The following is a 19,659-nucleotide window of genomic DNA, read 5'->3' as shown; positions in this document are numbered from 1 at the left end:
GCATTGTGAGTTGGCTTTTTCTCCTCTAAAACTGTAATTTAGTCCAGGACAGGTCTTAATCCTTGAATAGAAAATCAGATACTGTGGTAGTCTCTCTCTCTTTCCAAGTTCTCTTGGGGCTTTTTGGACAGGACACACAAAAGGTACTCTGAAAATGACTGAACTCTGCTACAATCAGATCTGAGTTCATTTACACATATTAAGGAGACATAATGGACAAGGAAATGTAGTGATTTTTTTTTCTGTTTTGGTTGGGTGGGGGTTGGGGGCAGGGGGGTAAGGAAAAGATTGTTTAAAAAAAAAAAGTTTAAATGGCTTTTGTAATATGTGATCAATAAAAAGCCAGATTGTCTAAACCATTTGTTCGTATGATCTCATTCCACATGCAGCTCGTGCTCAAAATATTTCTCAAAGAAAATAAGACTGTAACTGTTACCTTTCTTTTAAATGGAGTAATCATGACATTAAAGGGAATGTGGGTATGTGAAATAGCACGATTACATCATGGAAATGATGTATCATTGGTTTGTCCCTTCATTACTCTAGGTCCGTAAAAAGCCCAGTCGTCATTCTAACACTTAACATTCCTCTGCTCACTGCTGATGCCTAGTAGCTCCTTACAGGTAGAATCAAAAGCAAAACTCAGCAATGACATTTCTAAATCTGTCTCAATTTAATTGCACACTTTGTGAAATGAGAAAACAGAGAATCTTAAAGTCATCATTTTTCTGACTGGGGGGAATCATGGCTGCTCTGTAGAGTTGGTCAGATATAGATTTCAGCGGCAGATCACCTCAGATCACTATTATACGTGTTAGAAATTCAAATGAAAGCTTAATAGTTTATAATAGTTGACTGGCAAAATTCGACATTTGTCAGAGTGTATAAATGAAATAGATGCACTGGGAAAACGCTTGTGCAATGAGTTACAAGTACTGAATACTTATCCAAATGTTCAACATTACTCATCCTTTTGAATGTCTGACCCCTCTGTCTATGTTCTCAGTGTGTTTTGCTTGTATGATTCATTGTCTGTGTTTCTCAGCGTTTTATGTCTTTTCGTTTCAGGGTGCAACAGGTGCAATTGGCAGCCATTTTCCAGTTGCTAAGAGAAAATCAGGAGACATTTGGAGAGGTGACTGAGGGAGACGTGGAGGAACAGCTCAAACTCTACTCATTCTAGTCTCTCTCTCTCTCTCTCTTTCTTTCTTTCTCTCTCTCTCTCTCTCTCTCTCTCTCTGTCTCTCTCCGTCTCCCTCTTTCTCTCTCTGTTTCTCTGAGAGGCAGTTTATCAGTCTCCCTTTCAGGTTTTGCCCTCAGGGTGCCATGTTCTACTGACCAGTTCCTCAGATTAAGTGTGCTCCTGGATTAAACTGCATTCAAACAGTAATTTTGAATTTTGTTGTAGCATTACTTGTTGTCAGGGGAACCAGTCCTGAATGTCAAAGTTACACAAATCAATATTGTGAGCAATGTTGTAAAATTTGCACAATGTAAATTCATGAGGGCTCTGCGTGGAAAACAGCAGAATTCATTGCATAGTCGCAAAGCCCACTTGTCTGGTTAGCACAGGTGGTCTCCATTGTAACTGGTCCCATTGTTCTTTCTATAGAAATCATTGTGATACATAATACTACTGTTAGAGAGTTACAATGAAACCAGCTTTTAGCCTAACACCAGATTGCAGCATTATTGGGCTGAAGAACTGAAAATGGGACTCATTCACATCCTACTACATATGAGCAATTACATTTGATGTAAATGATTGTAATATGTTGGATTGATAAATGTCCTTTTTAAAAAAAAAAAAAAAAAAAGACAAATGTTTGCAGTAACTTGAATGTGTGGTTACATATTTTAAAGTTAGTATCAGAATTACTCTTTTATATTCATAAAATGTTATGAATAAGTTATTTTCATATAGCTATGATCCAGTTTATAGTCTATGCAGTTTACATTTTAGACAAAGGTGTGGCTGCATTATTGGTATTTTGATGTCATTAAAAAGGAACTTCCTACCTCCTCTCAGTGATCTTATTTTTCAACTTGTTTTACTGTAAATACGATGTATGACATGAAATGGCCTCATATTTCATGTTCAAGTTCTAAGACTGTACATAGTCTTATGATTTCCCTGTCATTCAAGAATGCATTGTCTGCGTTCAGTGCATTATTGAACTTTGCTTTGAAAAACAGGACTGGTTTGAATGTGTGGTTATGAAAGGCTACATGGTTTCAGAAAGCTTTAGGTCACATGTGAAAACAAATTACTCTCACAGGTTCAGCTCACTAAATGAGTGACATGGTTTAAATATAAAGGGATGTTAGTGGCAGCTACATATATAACATAATCAAGTTGTCGTGGAATCGGTCGTCCAGAGGAGGAGTTCTGAAACAAGCCCTTAAATGCAGTTGCTTTTTGAGTGTGTTCTTCAGTTAACTGAATCATTCTGCAAATATGTTGGCCGCCTGCTTTTAACAAGTACACCATGTGTCTCACAATTTTAAGTTTAGTACATTAAAAAAAAAAAGCCCTGCCTAACTAATTACACATACTATTAACATTTCTCCCTCTCACACACATGCAGGACTTGGATACAATGACAACAGTGCAATGTTAAAACCGTTTATAGTATTATTTCCTCTATAGCTTAGAGCCAAGCGATCATCGAAGTGTTGGCACGAACAGTGTAATAGAACCTGTGATACAATGGGGGTAATCTTTCAGCGTAGTTCGACAATAGTTTCACTTTCATCTGTGACCTTTGCCTGTCTCGAGGAACTGCTCCGACGTTTTTAAGGTATGGCTGTGACCGCTGTGATTCTACGTGATAACTTTTAGCGGCCTTGTAGCTGTAAACCACGGGTGTACTTGAGGCCATGATTTGAATGAGACAAGATATGGCTATAGGCTATAATCTGTTTCTTGCTGAGAATCCAAACTGATACAGTCCTAAAAACCCAACCATCACAACCACTGGAATACAAATCATCATGTACAGAAATGTTTCAACAAGGCACGATGCTGGGGAAAAACAACAACAAAACCAAACGAACAAACAAACAATCAAACAAAAAACATGATTAATCTAGGATAAACCTATACATATCATTCCAGATTTTGTTTCCTTTACCATAATTTCCAGTGCTCTCCATACTGAGATAAGACATGGTGAATACAATGAATATAATTTACACGGTTGTCATCTAAGACTAACTTGTAGGATCTCTGCACTGTTTTTCAGGGTGGACATACTGATGTGGCATCAAGTTCTTTTTTTTTTTTTCACCTGAATTATTGTACAGATAAATTCCAGACTGAATGCAGAGCTTTCCCAGACTAACACATTTACCCATCAATAGACATATCAATTAGATGACGTATAAAATAGCACCACACACAATGAACGTTACAATTTCCCGCCACTGAAGCACAAACTTTACAAATCAAGAGCTGCTAGTTCTGAGATATTTAAGCATATGCAGCTCACATTCTTCAAATATGACACCATCTCAATATCGGCAAAAGGCTATCGCGCGTAACAAGCATTTGAGCTGCTAAACTACAACAATGACAATGATTGACACTTGGACAAAGTGACTTGATCTGTGTAACGAACGTCGTCAGTTGTGGGAAACAGGAACCGCCTTTCTGTTCCAGTCTGTCTGATTTCTGCTTCAGTTTGTTTGAGGGCTGACAATCATGAAGTCTCACAGGTGGATACGCAAATTGCTGGTGGGAGCAATTTGTGTCGCCTTCACAACGTTTATCTACGAGCAACATCACATATTGTTTAACACGGCAGGCAGACGCTCTGAAAGGTATGTTAGATAGTACGGTCCTAAGAAATCTAATGTTATGGCTCTCAACTACTTGTTAATTGATCTCTTTTATTCATATCTAGTCGATACCCAGAAAGTAGTAAATATTTATTGTGTTTGATTAAAATTTTGCATCCTGAAGGGATGCAAAAATTTGTTGAAAATGTTCTCTTGTTAGAATTAACCGGACATCCTTTCGGTTGTGAGAAATCATTGCCGTAAGAAAAAGTAACTAAGCTTAATGGTAATAAAACAATGCCTGGTATTGTGAATGAATGTTGTTATCATGCCAAACAGCATAAGGTGCGTGCTATTGTTCTGCTTCAGGACAGGTTTCACTCTTTGCCTTGGCAAATCTCTTGGCAACCTTGATTTATTTTATTTATTTTTAACAACACTTGTATTTACCATTACTAGTCTGGAATTTGATGACTACAACATTGTCTTACAGAGCAGATACATATGACACTCTTTCTCAAATCCTGGACCACAAGAACTTCACAAACTTGTATGAAGAACCAGAGGTGGGCAAGCTAAAACCTTTAAGTAAGGACTTGTAGCTATGCTGTGATTAAATGGTCAGTAATATAAAGGTGTATCACAGTCGAGCATGTTTAGTCTGAGGTGGTAGTTGCTCTTAAGTACTTGTCCGTGCCTTGTTTGAAAATGGACCGTTAGGAGGATGAAAATCAAACGAGCAATTTCTGTGAAGGATGGGAGAGATGCACTTAGAGGTGGGCTACACATCATGCCTTGAGGGTCAAAATCCTTTTTTGCCATCATTTCCTAATTAGAAACTGATCTTTTTATTTATTTATTTTTTTACTTGAAAAGTGACAAGAACGGGTGGTTAAAAATAAAACCCAGCGGGCTGGATTTGGGGAACGCTGCCGTAAACGCTGCTGTACTTTGTTTCTGACAACATCTACATGTCTCTTCTGGGCACGGGAATGCACGCTCCTGTTTCATGTGTACATTCCTCAGAGACAATGGAGAAGCAGCAGGAATCCAGCCCTAAACGAAAAGCATCTTACTCTTTGATTCTTTTAGAGCAATGACGGGAAGTTCTGACGTTGCTTTGCAGATGGCGACCCTTAATGGAGCTGAAACGGTGTGATTTAATCCCTCTCCTGTTATTCCCAGCCCGTGCCATACTGCTCCCTCAGACGAGCTGCCACACAGGATCGCTTCGCCCAAGACAGCTTTGATTTCTCCATACCTGTTCTGCAGTGGGCAGGGAGCTTCAGTGAATCTGAATGGCATCGACATCAGAATGCGCCGCCTCCCTATGGCTGGGGAGGCCTGCCTGCCTTTGGTAAGTCATCATCACTCAAACCTATGGATAGCTATCCCTCTTCTTGCAGAGATGCAGTGTTTTGTCCCAAGGCTGCTTAGACCTGATTCAGTTATGGTCAAGGTCTTGACGGGCTGTGCGTTTGAACCGAATTGAAGTAAAGCCTTATATATGCTGTAGCTTTATGGGGAAACAGCTGCTCTAGTTTCCCTGATCGATTTCAGAGGACTGATAAAAACGGCTGGGTTGATGGAATCGCTGTGTGTGTGTGTTTTGTCGGTTCTGTTTAATTATGTGTTGTGTGTTGCTACGGGAGAGTTTTTACTTGTGGTCCGTATGTTTTAGCACTGAGTGTTTCTTATAAAATGCATTGTTGCAGTGTAAAGTGCTCTGCTACTCTCTCATTCTTGCCGTCACACACACATGCTTATGTCCTCTGTCCCTGTGTGCAACAGTGGTAGGTTCTGCCCTGTCTCTGCTGAATAACGCATCGAGCAGTCGTTTGTTTGAACGGGGTTCAAGAGATCAGTGTGTGACGTGTGCTGTGGTGGGTAACGGGGGCATCCTCAGGGGTTCCGGACAGGGACAGGCCATCGACAGTCATCATTTTGTGTTTAGGTATGTGCAGTCTGTCAAAATCAAACTGTCCATTCATGGCTCCATATATATGTCTATCCATCTCCCCAACCATGCATCCATCCATCTGTCTGAACAACTAAATTGACCAACAAATCAGTTCTTTTACATTTCTGATTAGTCTTTGTGGTAGAACAGCAGGCACATTGACTTGTGTTTACATTGATTTCATCTACACCAGACTGTCTTATATAACATTTGTCTATAAACAGATGCCAAAAAAATCGCACACGCACACATTCACATGCGCACACACACACACACACACAAAGTATATACTAATAAATAATTTAATAATTTGAGGGGGGGGGGGGTATTTGTTTTTGTTTTGTGGTTTTTTGTATGTATGTATGTGTGTGTGTGTGTGTGTGTGTGTTTAATTTAAGAGTCAATGGTGCCATAACAAAGGGATTTGAGGAAGATGTGGGCTCAAGGACATCATTTTATGGATTCACCACCAACACACTGAAACACTCACTGAAGGCGTATCACTGGGACGGGTTCAGGGAGATTCCACGGACCCCAGTAATTCAAAAAACAAAACAAAACAAAATCTCCATCAGTCAATGATTCTTCAGCCTCTGTGATTTGGAGAAACCTACTCCTTGTTTTTAATCGGAATTGTTGTGCAATTTCTAAAGTTAAAGCTAATTATTAATTCCTTACAATCTTTTATACTGTGTCCACAGGATATTCGATATATCTTTATTCCAGTGAGCATTCGGGACTATGTTATGCTTACTGCTACCATTCAGGGAACAACAGTGCCTTCAGGAGAAGATAAAGGAGACTGGTGAGTGTGTGTGTGTGTGTGTGTGTGTGTGTGAGAGAGAGAGAGAGAGAGAAAGAAAAAGAGAAAGAAAACATTTCCTAAAAAAAACTTAAGCTCTGTGGGCTATACGGAAGTTTTCTTTCAGCAAGCTGGGAAACTTTAGTTACCTCACTGCCAAGACAGGATTGACCCATAGGAGAAAAGATTAGGAGTGTTGTTATTGTGCAGTCCTACTTTGTAGGATATTGATAAGTAACTTGAATAAAAGTTAAGTGGGAGACTTAACTCCATTTGGGAATAAAGAGCTGTTCATTTGGAAAAAGTTCTTTTGGGCATGCAGGCATAAAAAGGAAAGGGAGGAATATCAGAGAAATCTATCAGTGGAACTGGCTTTGCTTTAAACTAGTGGTAGAAGTGACAAAAGAGGATATGGTTTCTGTGAAACTCTTTTGTTGTATTCATTAGTATCCGTGTCAGCACAAATGCATTCAAACACAAAAAACACTCTGACATGTTTTATACGCACACAGATGCCAGTTCGGAGCACTGTAACTGTAGAGGGCTTTTTTGAAGTTTCCAGAGAAAGAAATGTTTTCTTTTGATTTCTTGCTGATTTTCCTTTTAAGTGGAACCTTCTGCAGTTTCCTGTTAAACCTGTTATGACATCACTGTCCATCGCTTCTTTTGATTTCCCTCAACCTTGAACTGTGGCCCAAATTCATTTGTCGCTCCCCCCCCCCCCTCCCCCGTCACTGCAGTTAAAACAATGATCAGAAGGGGGTGCTGTTGCATTACTTTCAATGTTTGTCGGTGAGCAGCCATATGACTTGCTACATGAAGCGTTGTACTGTTATTACTAGAACAGGCTTTTGAATTCCGTCTAACACTCCTCTGTGTCCTCCATCTAAACAAACAGGCCCTCAAAGTATTTTGGATACAAACCACCAACAGACAAGTTCAGAATGCTTCATCCACATTTCATTCAGTATGTGACCAAGAGGTGAGATGAAAGTTCGGGGCCAATTTAAAATCTTTAAAGACAGTAACGCAATGCAGTGAAAAGTACCTCTTTTGATTAGTAATGTGCCATGGATTAATGATAATATGTTGCTCTGCAGGTTTCTGAACTCGCCTCTGTTAAACATGAGGTATGGCAATCTCTACAGGCCGAGCACAGGAGCGCTGATGTTACTGACTGCCTTACATACCTGTGATAAGGTCAGTGTTAACTGTATCTCTGTGGAAACTAACCAAGGAGAGTGAAACAAACCTGTTGTTGCCCAAACAGGTTTCAGCTAGCACAGAAGGACTGAGATTCCCTGCTCTCTTTTATTCACATGAAATGGAATTTAAATTTTTAAATAAAGTGTTTTATGGATCCCAACAGTTAATAATAACATAAGTTCACCTGATCAAATCTGTTGATTTTTAACACAGGTGTCTAGTGAATTCCATACTTGGCTCATTTTTGGGGGGGTTATTGGTAAAGAGTGAAGAGGTAATGGGGTCCGGTGGAGAGACGTGTATTTTTAATGCATTGTGGCAGTGATCCCCCCCCCCCCCCCCCCCCCCCTCCATCTTCCTTTTTTTTGTTTTGGTTAACCCAATCACAACATCCCTGAATCAGGTCATCCAAGCAAGTGCCGCTGGGCTTAACCGAAAAAAAAAAAAAAGAAGTGGTAGACTTGGGGAAAAACTAAAACGTGTGGGAGAGTAAAATGGTAACCGCCCACTAATCATTTGTCTTTCAGGTGTCTGCATATGGCTTCATTACACGGAACTATGGAGATTTCTCTGACCACTACTATGACTCCGTGAAAAAGCCTCTGCACTTTTACGCTAACCACGACCTGCTGATGGAAAGCTGGCTGTGGGAGTTTCTTCACTGGAAAAAACTCATATGGCTTTATCAAAGATACAGCAGGGGCTGATGAAAGCAAGCAAACTGTGAACATGCTCTCAACTGTTTACACTTCAGTGACAGTGATGTGCTTAAAACAAAAAAGGTGTATCCTGGTCTGTTTGAGAATTCAAACCATTCTGGAAAATATTTTGTTCACTTTTTATTTGGAGAACAGAGTAACACCACTGATCGTGCACTGAAGTCTCTAGAAATGTTCTGTCGAATTTTGACTTTGAAACTCCAGAAATGAGCTGTTGAGTATTATTTGTCTTACAGAGGGGAATAAATAGAGCCTTTTCTGATCAAAACAACAAGGTTGTCTTATTCAGTTAATAATTACTGTTGCAGAAGTCAGGTTGTGATGTGCCTGTTTGCTACAGATGCTGCTTTGTTTTGTTTTCATAATATCTTGGAGTTATGTTTTTTCCTCTCAATTAGTAGTATTGTTAAGATAATTGCTTAGAACAAGATTAAAATTCACTCTAGGTGTAATGGTGCCTTTCACTCGTAAGGAAGATGGTTTTGGTTTTGTTGTGGTTTTCCAGCTCTGATAACAGATATTGAGTACACACAAAATCCTTTATGTTTGTAATGAAGGGTGTAGGCTCCTGTAACCACTTTTCTGGTCTTTAGTCTTTTTCTTTCTCTTGTCATGATTTTTCTCCAGCAGAACTCTCTGGTTTAGGGACCGTATCAAAGTCAGTTTGGTTGCTCATCAAGGATTTTAATAATGCGGCACTCGTTTCCTGACAATGCTGATTCACCCTTTTGTCATAGTCTGTAGCATTTTGTATACATCTTTTGCAAAGAATAAAATCTCATTCTACTTATCCCGTTTTCACTCCCAAGACCAGTTCACTTTGTGTTCAGTGTATTGCGTTAATGAAAGAAAGTTTGTTTCATCCTAATTTCAAATAATAAAATGTGACGTGATTTAAAATGTTTCAAACCTTGCAAGCCGACATGGCAAAATAAACTGCGTTCTCGTGGATTAAAAAGAATTTCCTGGACGATGATTGGGCCTCCACGGATGGGGCGCACATAGCCAATACTCTGCAGGCGACCTCTCCAGCATGGAGAGGGAAAAGAGAAAAGGGAGAAGACTGTTGTGGGAGGGCCGAATGTTCTCCTGCTGGAGTGGGTCTGGCGTAGTATTGACAATGTAAATCGTTGCCAAGCGGAGTTCTCGCGACGAGGTGGGGTACATAATCCTTGTAAAGGTGTTTTATTTCTATATCTCATGCTCATCTCATCATAAGAAAGTGATGGGAGTTTGAAATTTGGAAAGGAGTACATTTCGCTTTTGAATTACTTTTTTGAGTTACGTGGGAGACGGAGGGTAGACGACTTCGCTGCATGAGCATTGGCTTCAAAAACTTAACTGCGTCTGACACTCAACGTTTTACCCAACAAAGTGAAGGTATGAATGGTGTGCGTTTAAACCAGGGTTAGGCTTGTTATGGTTTACCATATCATATATTCAGTATATTCAATAACCATTCTTAAAGCCTCTGAAAAATAGCCCAAGGTCTTAGCCGTTATGCCACTTTCAAAGATCTGTCTTTTGATAGTTGGCTAGCTGAATTGCTTATGATTTTGCCCACAAAGTTCGGCCGTTCGTGCGAATTGAAACAATTCCGTGACGACGTGTTGAGATGCATGTTTGTAAAGAAGCCGTGTACCAAGTTAGGGGAAGCAAGCAAGGATACTTACACTTTTATGAAGGTCATTTTCAAAAGCAACTTAATATTCCAGTCGCTAAACGCGCAACTTTAGCAGCCTAATGTCTCTGTTGTCTGTCTCATCCCTTGTGACTTTTAAGTGTAACTAACGTAGACTACAGTGAACTGTGTTGAGCTCATTCCACTCAACTGCGTAAATTAGGGAATCTCCAGCAGGTAGTTCCAGTAGATATAACATTTCCCTTATCGTAATGGTAAAGTGGGCATTAGTTTGGTATCATGTTCAGTCACTTTTGAGAAACGTTACAATCCGATATGACTAGTCTCATCTTTTTTTCATAGTTAACAAAATTGTTAATTGCACGGGAAATTAAATGAATATTGACGGATTGTTGTTACTAGTTAGCTACTTAGCTATTAAGTAGCTACCTCGTTTCATCTAATCCCTGTCGCCTCCTCATAAAGTATTGTTGCATGAGTCCTGTCATTTTGATTCCAGTTTTACATTGACGAATGAGGCCTCTCTGTTATATTAAAATTTCTCTGACCGTTAAATTACGGTTACTTGCTCACGTTTTCTACTCAGCATGTCCATAAAGTTCACCTCTGCGGTCAATCAAAATACTCGTCTTGTATCGCAAGGACACTGCACCCTCACTTGAAAACACTTGCCAACAATGCGAATTAGCATGATAAGACGGGCTCTGGTCTGAGGGCAATAGTAGGAGGACATGATCACTGTTATTCGGACTGACAGCTTTGCTTACGCCCTGTGTGTTTCTCTCTCTCTGTGCGGTGTAGACATAACTGGGCAGCGTTATGTAATGTAGTTTAGCTACGATCACAAAAAAGTGCAGTGAATGCTTAAACAGCCCCTTTCATGTGTAAAACACCATGAACTATGACAGAGTGTGCAGGCTACCGTTTGTTAAAACAATGCATTGTCCCCGAATCACAAACGGACATAAAGTTTTTGGACTGGGCCTCTGGAGTGTCCTAGGTGACACAGGTTTAAACATGCCTTTGGTGTCGACATCTTGTACCTGACCTGAGAATCCTGATGTGTTTGTGTGTGTATATGTGTGAGACGGTATTCCTCTACTCCTCTCGTTTCCTGAAAAGAACAGGTCACTTCTCTCATTTCTCTCAAAGGCGGGATAGAAAACGGGGTAATACCAGGCACTGTGCCAATCTCTCTTTGGAAAAAGAGAGAGAGGTTTAATATGAAGGGTAATTCTGAGACAAATCCCACATTGAGTTCAGCTTAAGCCGAGGCACAGTAAATCCACCTATTGCTTTCCCTTAAACTTAAGTTTTTCATTGCTTTCATTCTAGCGAACAAAACTGCCTACTAAGACCTGAGTACGTTTTGCATCAAAGGCTTGCATTCAGGTGCTGAAATTCTCTGAGGGAAGAAAAAACAGTCCGAATTCCTTTGCTCCAATTTCCTATTAATTTTCAAACATTTTATCACTAAACTGGCATCACATTAATGGAAAGCTCATGACTTTACTCTTGAATCTGCCTCCAGATATGTACTCAGATCACCTACTTGAATCCAGAGAAGAAGGTTTTGCGTGTATTGTTATATTGCTGTAAAGCCAGCCTTTTGTTCTGACGTGTTGACCTCACTGTTTGTCTTATTTTTTTGTTTGTTTGTTTGTTTTTTTTACATTTTCAGGCACTGGTCTGGTCTTGTTTTCCAAACAGCAACATTCCACCAATCCCAGTGTTCTGGCCACAACATCAGCTGAACTCCTTCACGTCCAGAACCAGCGTAATACAGGATCCAAACCAAATCACAGACCCATTACAAAAAAGCTGCGGAAGTTAGAAACCAGGAAAGGAGAGAAAAAAAAATCAAAATAAACCAAAAATCAAAGGAAGAACTCAACTGAAAAACTGATTTTCTATCTCTTTCCTCTCGGTCCGTTGCTAGAGGGAGAGAGCTGAATCGGTGCTTTTCTAGTTTTGCTAACGTGACCGTAGAAGGGATATCCCGACATCCACCAGCACGCAGTCTCTTCATTTGTCAAGCTCTCTCTCACCACCTCTTGTGAGTGGTTGAGAGAGAGAGAGAGAGAGAGTGGAAGCGCACAATTCAGGAAACAAAACAGCTTTATGGTGCTTTGCCACCGAATGGAAGTTTGAGGGAGAGACACTGGACTCTTTGAGGGGCACAGGGGCAGTTCTCAGTAGACCATGGGCAAAGAGCAGGATCTGCTGCAGGCAGTGAAAAATGGAGACCTGCCCTCTACGCAGAAACTACTGGCCAAGCTCAAAGCCAACAGAAGCAGTGAGTATATACCCATAAAACCAACCAGTCCCATTACAGGACTCCCAAAGATTTTTTATAAAGTATGCTGTTGGGTTGGATGTGTTTGTTTGTATGTATGTTTGTTTCAGATTTGGATTATAGACAGACGGTCCATAAAACAATAGGAAGATAGCTTTTTGCATTTATTTATTTATTTCCAGCGTGAGACGGACAGTTATGTTGAAAGGGCATTTCTGTTAAAGATGTGCTTAAACAAACAGTTTGCAAAGTTCTCTGTTTTGTTTTTTTTTTCCTTCCTTTGCTGATGCCGCTCGTGTCCAAAAACAGTGACAGACCAACAGCCTTCAAATATCAGTGCCAGCATTATTCACCCTGACACGGTGCATGTCAGCTGAGTCATCAGCTACTTTTCTTACTCAAACAGTTATGTGGCAAGATGCTAAGCTCATACTGTTAGCTATATTAATCATATAGTGACAGTTAATGTTCACTGTGCAGCAGTGGAACAGCTGGAGCGACAAACATACTCATGTTTGGAAGTTTTTTTTTCTGTTATTTTTGTGTGCAGAAGCTGGTGTTGGACCTTAGACCTTTATTCCAGTGTGTCAGACCTTAGCTATAGCGGGTAGAATTCTACTGTGTGGCTGGTGAAATCTATCCCTGGAGATTAGTATAATCCAGCTCTCTAGTGATTCCACCGAGATGAACTTATTCACTGAGGAAACCTGAAACCCTCTTCACACCCACCATCTGACCCAAAATTACACCCCTACCCACCCACCCACTCACCCATTCCTCTCCAATCAGGCTTCACGTAGGGTTTATCTTTTGTCTGAATTCATGTTCTACAAGTACAGCCGTCTGTTCTTTGAAACACCTTGCCAGAGAGGTTTGATAGCATCTACAGACTCCACTCTGCCCTGTACTTTTATCTCCGTACGGTAAGATAGAGAGAGAGAGAGAGAGAGAGAGAGAGCCGGCTGCACCACATTATAGATGTACTTGAAATCAGCCTGATGTTACGGGAAGCCTGTGTTCTCTGTGATGTGGTCTGTTGGGAGTCTACGGTGGGGTGGAGCGTTGGCTTTTTTTTTTTGTCCCTCAGAGACCCCAAGGCTTGTTCCTTATGAGAAAAACAGTGCTGAAGTACGTTTTCCTTTTTTCTTGAATAAAGGTTTTCCTTTTTTCTTTTTTTTAACTCTTTGTTCTCATTTTAAGGCTCTGAGTACGCTGGTTGCAATTTTGGTTGTGTGTTTTTATGGTACACTTTTCAAACTTGGTAAGGGAACAGGCTCTCCGATATGTCTTTGAACATTCATTTGCCTGACCCATCAAAACTTTACCATGCTTTTTAATTGCATGAGAGTTTATATACAGATTGGTGGAAGTGTTTTGTGAAATCTGAGTGACTCTGCCTGTCACACATCAGTCCTCCAAACACACACCTGAGAACTTTGCGGAGACACACGCTCTTTATCTCACACTCGCCTGCTGTTGCCCGACCAGGTCGACTCTCCCACGGTGGAACGCAGGCATCTAGGCTACAGCTTCACACCTGGATCGACCTTAACCTTAAAATTACCGTTTACCTCTAAAATAACCCTTAAATAACCCTTAACAAGAGAGTGCTGGTGTGAAGCCATCCTTAAGTGATGCTAATTACAGCACAGAACTGAACGTGGCTTCTTTTTTGGAAAACGTCAGTGTTAATCTTAGAGATAGATTATCTGTCCTGTCTGCTGAAGGAGTGTGCTCTCTCTCTCTCTCTCTCTCTCTCTCTTTATTTCTGTCTTTTGCTCCCTCCCCATGTCCCCAGCTACAGTTGTGTCTGTGAGGGAGACCAGATCTTCAGGTATGAGGTCTTACTGTCTTGTCAGCTCCACGTTGCTGCCTTAAACCAGTTGGGAGACTAGCTCTTTAACCCATCAGCTCCTCAGCTGTTCTAGACCCTTCTGGCTCTAAACACACAGAGTGAGAGAGCCCTCATGCTTCAAGTGGAGAGGTAGTGGGGGACAAGCCCTAAGGCATGTACCTAGTCTTTTGTTTATTAAACCAAGTGCCAAGAGCTTCTTCATTGTTGTCAATGGAGAGCAAGCTGAGTAATTGCTCCATAATGTCTCCCTTTGTCAACCTGGAGGTCGTAAACTCTCTCATACAGTCGTTATTGAAAAGGCCCCGGCCTTTGTCGCTCTCAGCACCGTCGGCTGGAGCTGGCCCAGCCAGCTGACTATCCTAGCTCGGCATGCGTCCGCCCCCTTTGGTCCCGAGAGCTTTTGTCCTGGTCCCCGAGGGACCTGCTGGAGACTGCGCTGCGGTCCGTCGGATTACAAACCCCCCCCTCCCCAAGCTTTTGTTTTATCCTTCAGTCGTCTCTGTTTGTCACCTTAGATGTTTTGCACGTACTAAGCCAGCCTTGTAGCATTGTCACGGGCCGCGCAGCAAACATGCTCAGTGCTCTTTCTCATCACTTCATCCACTCCTCCCTTTCTCCTGACATCTGTGATCTCAGGTCTAGCCCCCCTCCCCTCCTAAATTGTGATGAAGACCCAGATGGTGCTCAGACAGATTAAAGGGAATTATGGGAACAGGGGGAGGAAGGGTCTACCAGTGCACCCTTGAAATTGCAAGGCATCTTTATCATACGCTCAGTGCTTTCCAGCTGCACCTCCAGTAGTTCTCTGAGAGACTGATCTACTCATGACTATTACATATATCACAAAATTTAGATGACGGGTGACTTATGCGTTACCAGTAGCTTGAGCAGGGTTTGCACCGTCACTAAATTTTGCTTTCAGTTAAGTAGAGGCTTTAGTCAATCTGGCTGTTTGTTTTGAAAGTGTGGGTATAGTTAATGTCGCTTTGGATGATCATGCCAGCTTTATTTCTGCATGTGTGTGACCCTTTGGTTACATTGTGCTGGAATGTCCTTCGACAGTTCATAGTGATCATTGTTTAAATCTGAGGTCTAATCTGATATAACTCCCATTTTATTACAATCGCCAGACAGAAGATCCTACAGATGTCTTTGTTTGTTTTGTTTTTTTTTTTCTCCAGTTCTTTATCTGAGCGCTGTAAATTGGCTATATCCTGCTGTTCCCCTGCGGGATTACAACACTATGAATAGTCTGGCCTCCAGACTGATGTGAAATGACTGTCTCTGAATTAGCGTAAACAGACTCATCTATCTGTCAGTTTAGGATTGACACAGCGTGGAGCTTCTTATTGGCTGCCTGTGAGTTGTTTTGACTTCCACTGTCCGGTTTTTAAATGACTGGCGGCCAGCTCATCACTTATGTTTAAACTAATTAGAAACTGTGTCTGTGGTTTGTGCTCTGGAAAATATTTCACAGCTTGTTGTCTAAGCTTTATGACAATTCAGTGGGAACTGGTTTAGAGCTTTAGTCCAGTTCCCTGTGAATCACTGTGAGGGATCCTGCATCCCTATGTGAAAAAAAAAACACTCTGCCTTTTTTTTAAATGAGACACACTCTGATCAAAGTAATTTCCACATGTCCTCAGTCTACCCATTAATGTTCCATTACTGATCCCTAAAAGCTGTGAGCTCAGACCGGGTCATTATGGGTGTCTATGGAGAGTAATTGAGATAGTCCAGGCTGTATGGGGTGGCAGGAGTAAAGCACAGCTGTCGGGCTCAGTGGCCTGAGACAGACAGACCTCGCCACTGTATCCATTTTAGCTCTGTATTGATCACACCTCTACCCTGAATTAATCATCAGTGTTTGTGTGTGTGTGTCTGTGTCTGTGTCTGTGTGTGTGCGCACGCGCGAGCATGTGTGTGTGTGTTTGTGTGTGTGTGTTTGTGTGTTCAAAACCCAAGCTGTCACCCACTGCAGAATGAGTTTGCAGTACTCACATGGAGCAGATCCAAGCTCTGGAGAGAAGTTTGCACCGTTCATTTTCTCTATCATTTTCTCAAGTCACGTTTGCTCTGCTGTGGTGGAGTGTTCATGGGCTAAAGCCTCTGCATGTCCTCTCTGCTCTGTTAATGCTCCATCCAGGAGTGCCTCTACTAGGCTACAGATTACTATGGAGCTGTCCCATGGTCTCTTTTTCAGCTGCTGTGGGAGACACGCAGATGAGGCACTCTTTAACTTCTCACATTGTTTCTCCTTTTGAACATCTGGGACAGATGTGGTACCAGATGGACCTCACTCATAGACAGTCATAACGTTCCTCTTGTAATGACAACAGTTTTATTTCGTTAAGTAACACTGAACTCATTTGATCCTCCAAATAATCCTTCAGAATCTTTGTTCATTCATTAGTTTGTGGTTGAACTGCAAAAGTTTATTTGGTGCTGCTCCCCATGTTCTCCACCTCCCCCTTCCACCTCCAAGCAATAGAGGAGGGTAATAAGCAAGAGATTTTCTCTGTCATTTAGAGAGAGCATATTGAAGGGTTAGCGTTAAAGTGTCTTAGAGAGAGCGTGGGATGCTGTGTCTGTGTTGCAGTGGCTGGTGTTTGTTTGGAAGTTTTGCTGGTCAAGTGCTAAATGTTTAATTGGCCTGCTAAACACACAGGTCCTGCAGTCTGTCTCAAAGAGGTCACTTTTACACAGATATGGAAAAATGAGTTTTTACAGGACCTGAGTTAAAAAGAAAGAAAAGTACCGACATACTTTCGTTGAATATGTTCACTTTTTGGTCACTTTTGTTGTCACCGTCATCATCTTGTTTGGTTTAAATCAGACAGCTGTTTTAAGACTCTTAACTTCAACTTCTACTGAAACAACCACTATTTTACCAAAAGAGCATTGCAAAATAAAATAAAAGACATACTCGTTGAGTATTGCAATGCAATATATTTCTGTAGTATTTCCATGCAAAACAATAACTTGTCCCTATGGTGGTGTTCGATTGTTTGATTAAGTAAGTCTGCATAGTTAATGGTATACCAAGGTATATGGCCAGCATTTATGTTGTGGCATGTTTTGTGATTATGGAAAAGCATGACCCTACGTTTCTCAGAATTTGGCAGTGGTGGCGTTACATAACTGTTCTACCTCTATCAAACCCTGTCAGGTGATCTGGGAAAGGAGGAAGAGTTCTCTCTCTCTCTCTCTGCCTCTCTCTCTCTCTCTCTCTCTCTCTCTCTATCCCTCCCTCTCGCTACTTTATCACGCTGCGTCAGAATGATGGAGTGTGTTTAAGTCTATTGAAGGAATAACCAGGCCTCGCTGGTAGAATCATTTACAGATTTATTGACACCACCACACACACAAAAAAGTGGAACGCTCCAGACAGCTGCTTTCGGTTCTTTGCGAAAGTCTAGACACAGGTGAACTCTTCCTGAACTTTCTCACTCGAATTCCTTCTCTTATGCAATATTAAAATCTTACTCACATAGAACCTACCAGTGTTGCCAACTGTGCTGCTCTTAAACCTATATCACCTCCGGAAATGATATAAAACATATTACAGTTATGATTAACATGTCTGTACATTTCTATCCTGACAAGAGATCACCAATGAAAAGACGGTTAGTTTCACATCTGTATTCCATTGGTGTAAGTTGTCAATAAGTCGACTTTTGTTTTTAAATCTATCATATAGTTTGGTTCTGCCCAGCATGGATTTTTGGCTGCTTATCTAGCCATTCTGTTCCTAATTCATCATGCATGCTATGTGTTTGTTAGTTGCCTTCCGCGGTTAAAAGTTCAACAAAAGCCAAGATTTTATGATTGCACGATTTTTCAATGTGTTTTTTTTTTTTTTTTTTGTAGCCTTTGCGACCCCAGTGCCATGACCAGAGAACATTCTCCCTGTTCCACTGAAAACTAGACGGACAAAATGTCCTCCACACAGCTCCACATTTGCTTAAGTGTATAATTGGCATATAACGTGTCTATTCACCGCTTGGTTCTTTTGACTGGGTTCGACATGTAGTGGAAAGTTACTATATTAAGTACATCCAGCTTTCCGCTAAGACTGCTGAGCAAAAAAAAAAAAAAAACAAAAACAAAAAAATAAAAACAACTACACCTAAGTGCACTCCTGCTGTGGACCAGTTAATGTCTAAGCCCTTTTTTTTGCCAATGGTCAGTGCTATCTGTGACTGAGACGTGGGGCTCAGGGCATTAAACCCCGCTGAAGCAGAATCTGCTGCCATATAGGGGAAATTGGGCCAACTGGGGCCCCCTGTAAAACTCTGACTTATGATTCCCAGCTGAAGAGAGCTTGGGCTTAATAGGGTTTCACAGTGAGATTTTGCTGGAATGTTTCCAGATCTGAGTGTGCCAGCCATTGTCCCGGGTGCGACATAACACTGTGAACTTGAATGAGGAGAGAAGAATGGAATGGGTTTATGTCATCGTAATGGAATGCTTGCCTCACGGGGGTTAACGTTTTCTGTTCTGAAGGAGGCTGAATCTATCCAGCAGGTACTGTAAGATCTCAGAACAGAGGTTCGTCCCCTAGAACAAGGAGGACAAGAAATTTCAGAAAGAATGTTTGATAAATGTGATACTTTGTTGCGTGCTTCAAGGGCGTGGAGAGACTGAAGTTCTGGAAAATGACAGAGAGAGTGCAACTCTTTTTCATATGGAAATGAAGGGATAAGAGTCTTAGGACTGAGAAAGAAGAGCAAAGGACAGGAGGGAACAGAGCTGAAAACAGAAGAGGAGAGAAGAAGAGAGGAGGCTATGAAATGAACTCCACTGGCTGCACACTGCTCTGTTAATCAGTCACCTTATTTCCCCAGTACTAAATGTGTGGATCCTACACACCCCACAGATGCACCCACATGGGCAGTCACATGCGTCCAACGCGTGCTTACTGTACATGAGGGGATTTTGAGGGGAGGGATCCTGGGTAAATAGATGAAAATTTTGGAACAAGAGGAAAAGGCCATTACGACCAAAGGATGGGGTGTGAGTTTCCTGCCATCCTGGGAACAAAATGTGAGAAACACTTGCTATTGTATTGTTCCTTTTCTTTCATGTGTTTATGAAAGAGAGAGAGAGAGAAAGAGAGAGAGAGAGAGAGAGAGAGAGAGAGAGAATCCTCCCAAAGCTAGAAAGTCTTTGAGTTCTGATGGGCAGAAAATACTGCACTGCTACTTGTTTCCCAGATCTGATTCCCTCAAAGTGCTCTTGATGAAGCCAAGTGCTAATCTCAAGTTCATATTAACATTTTTAGTGCTTTCAATTTGTTCTGGTTTCTTAAAATAATCCCCTTACCCCTTTGTTTTCAAGTGATTGATAAGTGACAGTTACTACATCATCAGCTGATCATTAGACTTTGGCTCCACCCC

At 41.3% G+C, this 19,659-nt stretch overlaps 2 protein-coding genes across 3 annotated transcripts in view; both read left to right on the top strand.

Moving 5' to 3' along the window:
• Positions 1 to 4,876: 4,876 nt before the first annotated feature.
• st6galnac2 (ST6 (alpha-N-acetyl-neuraminyl-2,3-beta-galactosyl-1,3)-N-acetylgalactosaminide alpha-2,6-sialyltransferase 2) lies at positions 4,877 to 8,455 on the top strand. Its single transcript, XM_030789680.1, has 8 exons — positions 4,877 to 4,933; positions 4,966 to 5,137; positions 5,578 to 5,734; positions 6,139 to 6,277; positions 6,442 to 6,545; positions 7,441 to 7,524; positions 7,643 to 7,742; positions 8,276 to 8,455. Exons 1-8 carry the CDS (start codon positions 4,877 to 4,879, stop codon positions 8,453 to 8,455), a joined length of 993 nt encoding a protein of 330 aa, XP_030645540.1.
• A 1,170-nt stretch (positions 8,456 to 9,625) lies between these two features.
• The window catches only part of LOC115826250 (CASK interacting protein 2), a 48,258-nt gene continuing 38,224 nt past the window's right edge, over positions 9,626 to 19,659 (top strand). For both annotated transcript variants that reach the window (XM_030789994.1, XM_030789993.1), the window contains exons 1-2: positions 9,626 to 9,847; positions 11,791 to 12,405. In XM_030789994.1, the coding sequence (XP_030645854.1) occupies positions 12,312 to 12,405 (94 nt within the window). In that variant the 5' untranslated portion in view covers positions 9,626 to 9,847; positions 11,791 to 12,311. The remainder of the gene's footprint in view (positions 9,848 to 11,790; positions 12,406 to 19,659) is intronic.

This window comes from Chanos chanos, chromosome 13, assembly GCF_902362185.1.
Source record: "Chanos chanos chromosome 13, fChaCha1.1, whole genome shotgun sequence".
In the NCBI taxonomy this organism is placed as follows: Eukaryota; Metazoa; Chordata; class Actinopteri; order Gonorynchiformes; family Chanidae; genus Chanos; species Chanos chanos.
Note: the sequence above shows the minus strand (reverse complement) of the source record. Positions and strands in the feature narration are given on the sequence as shown.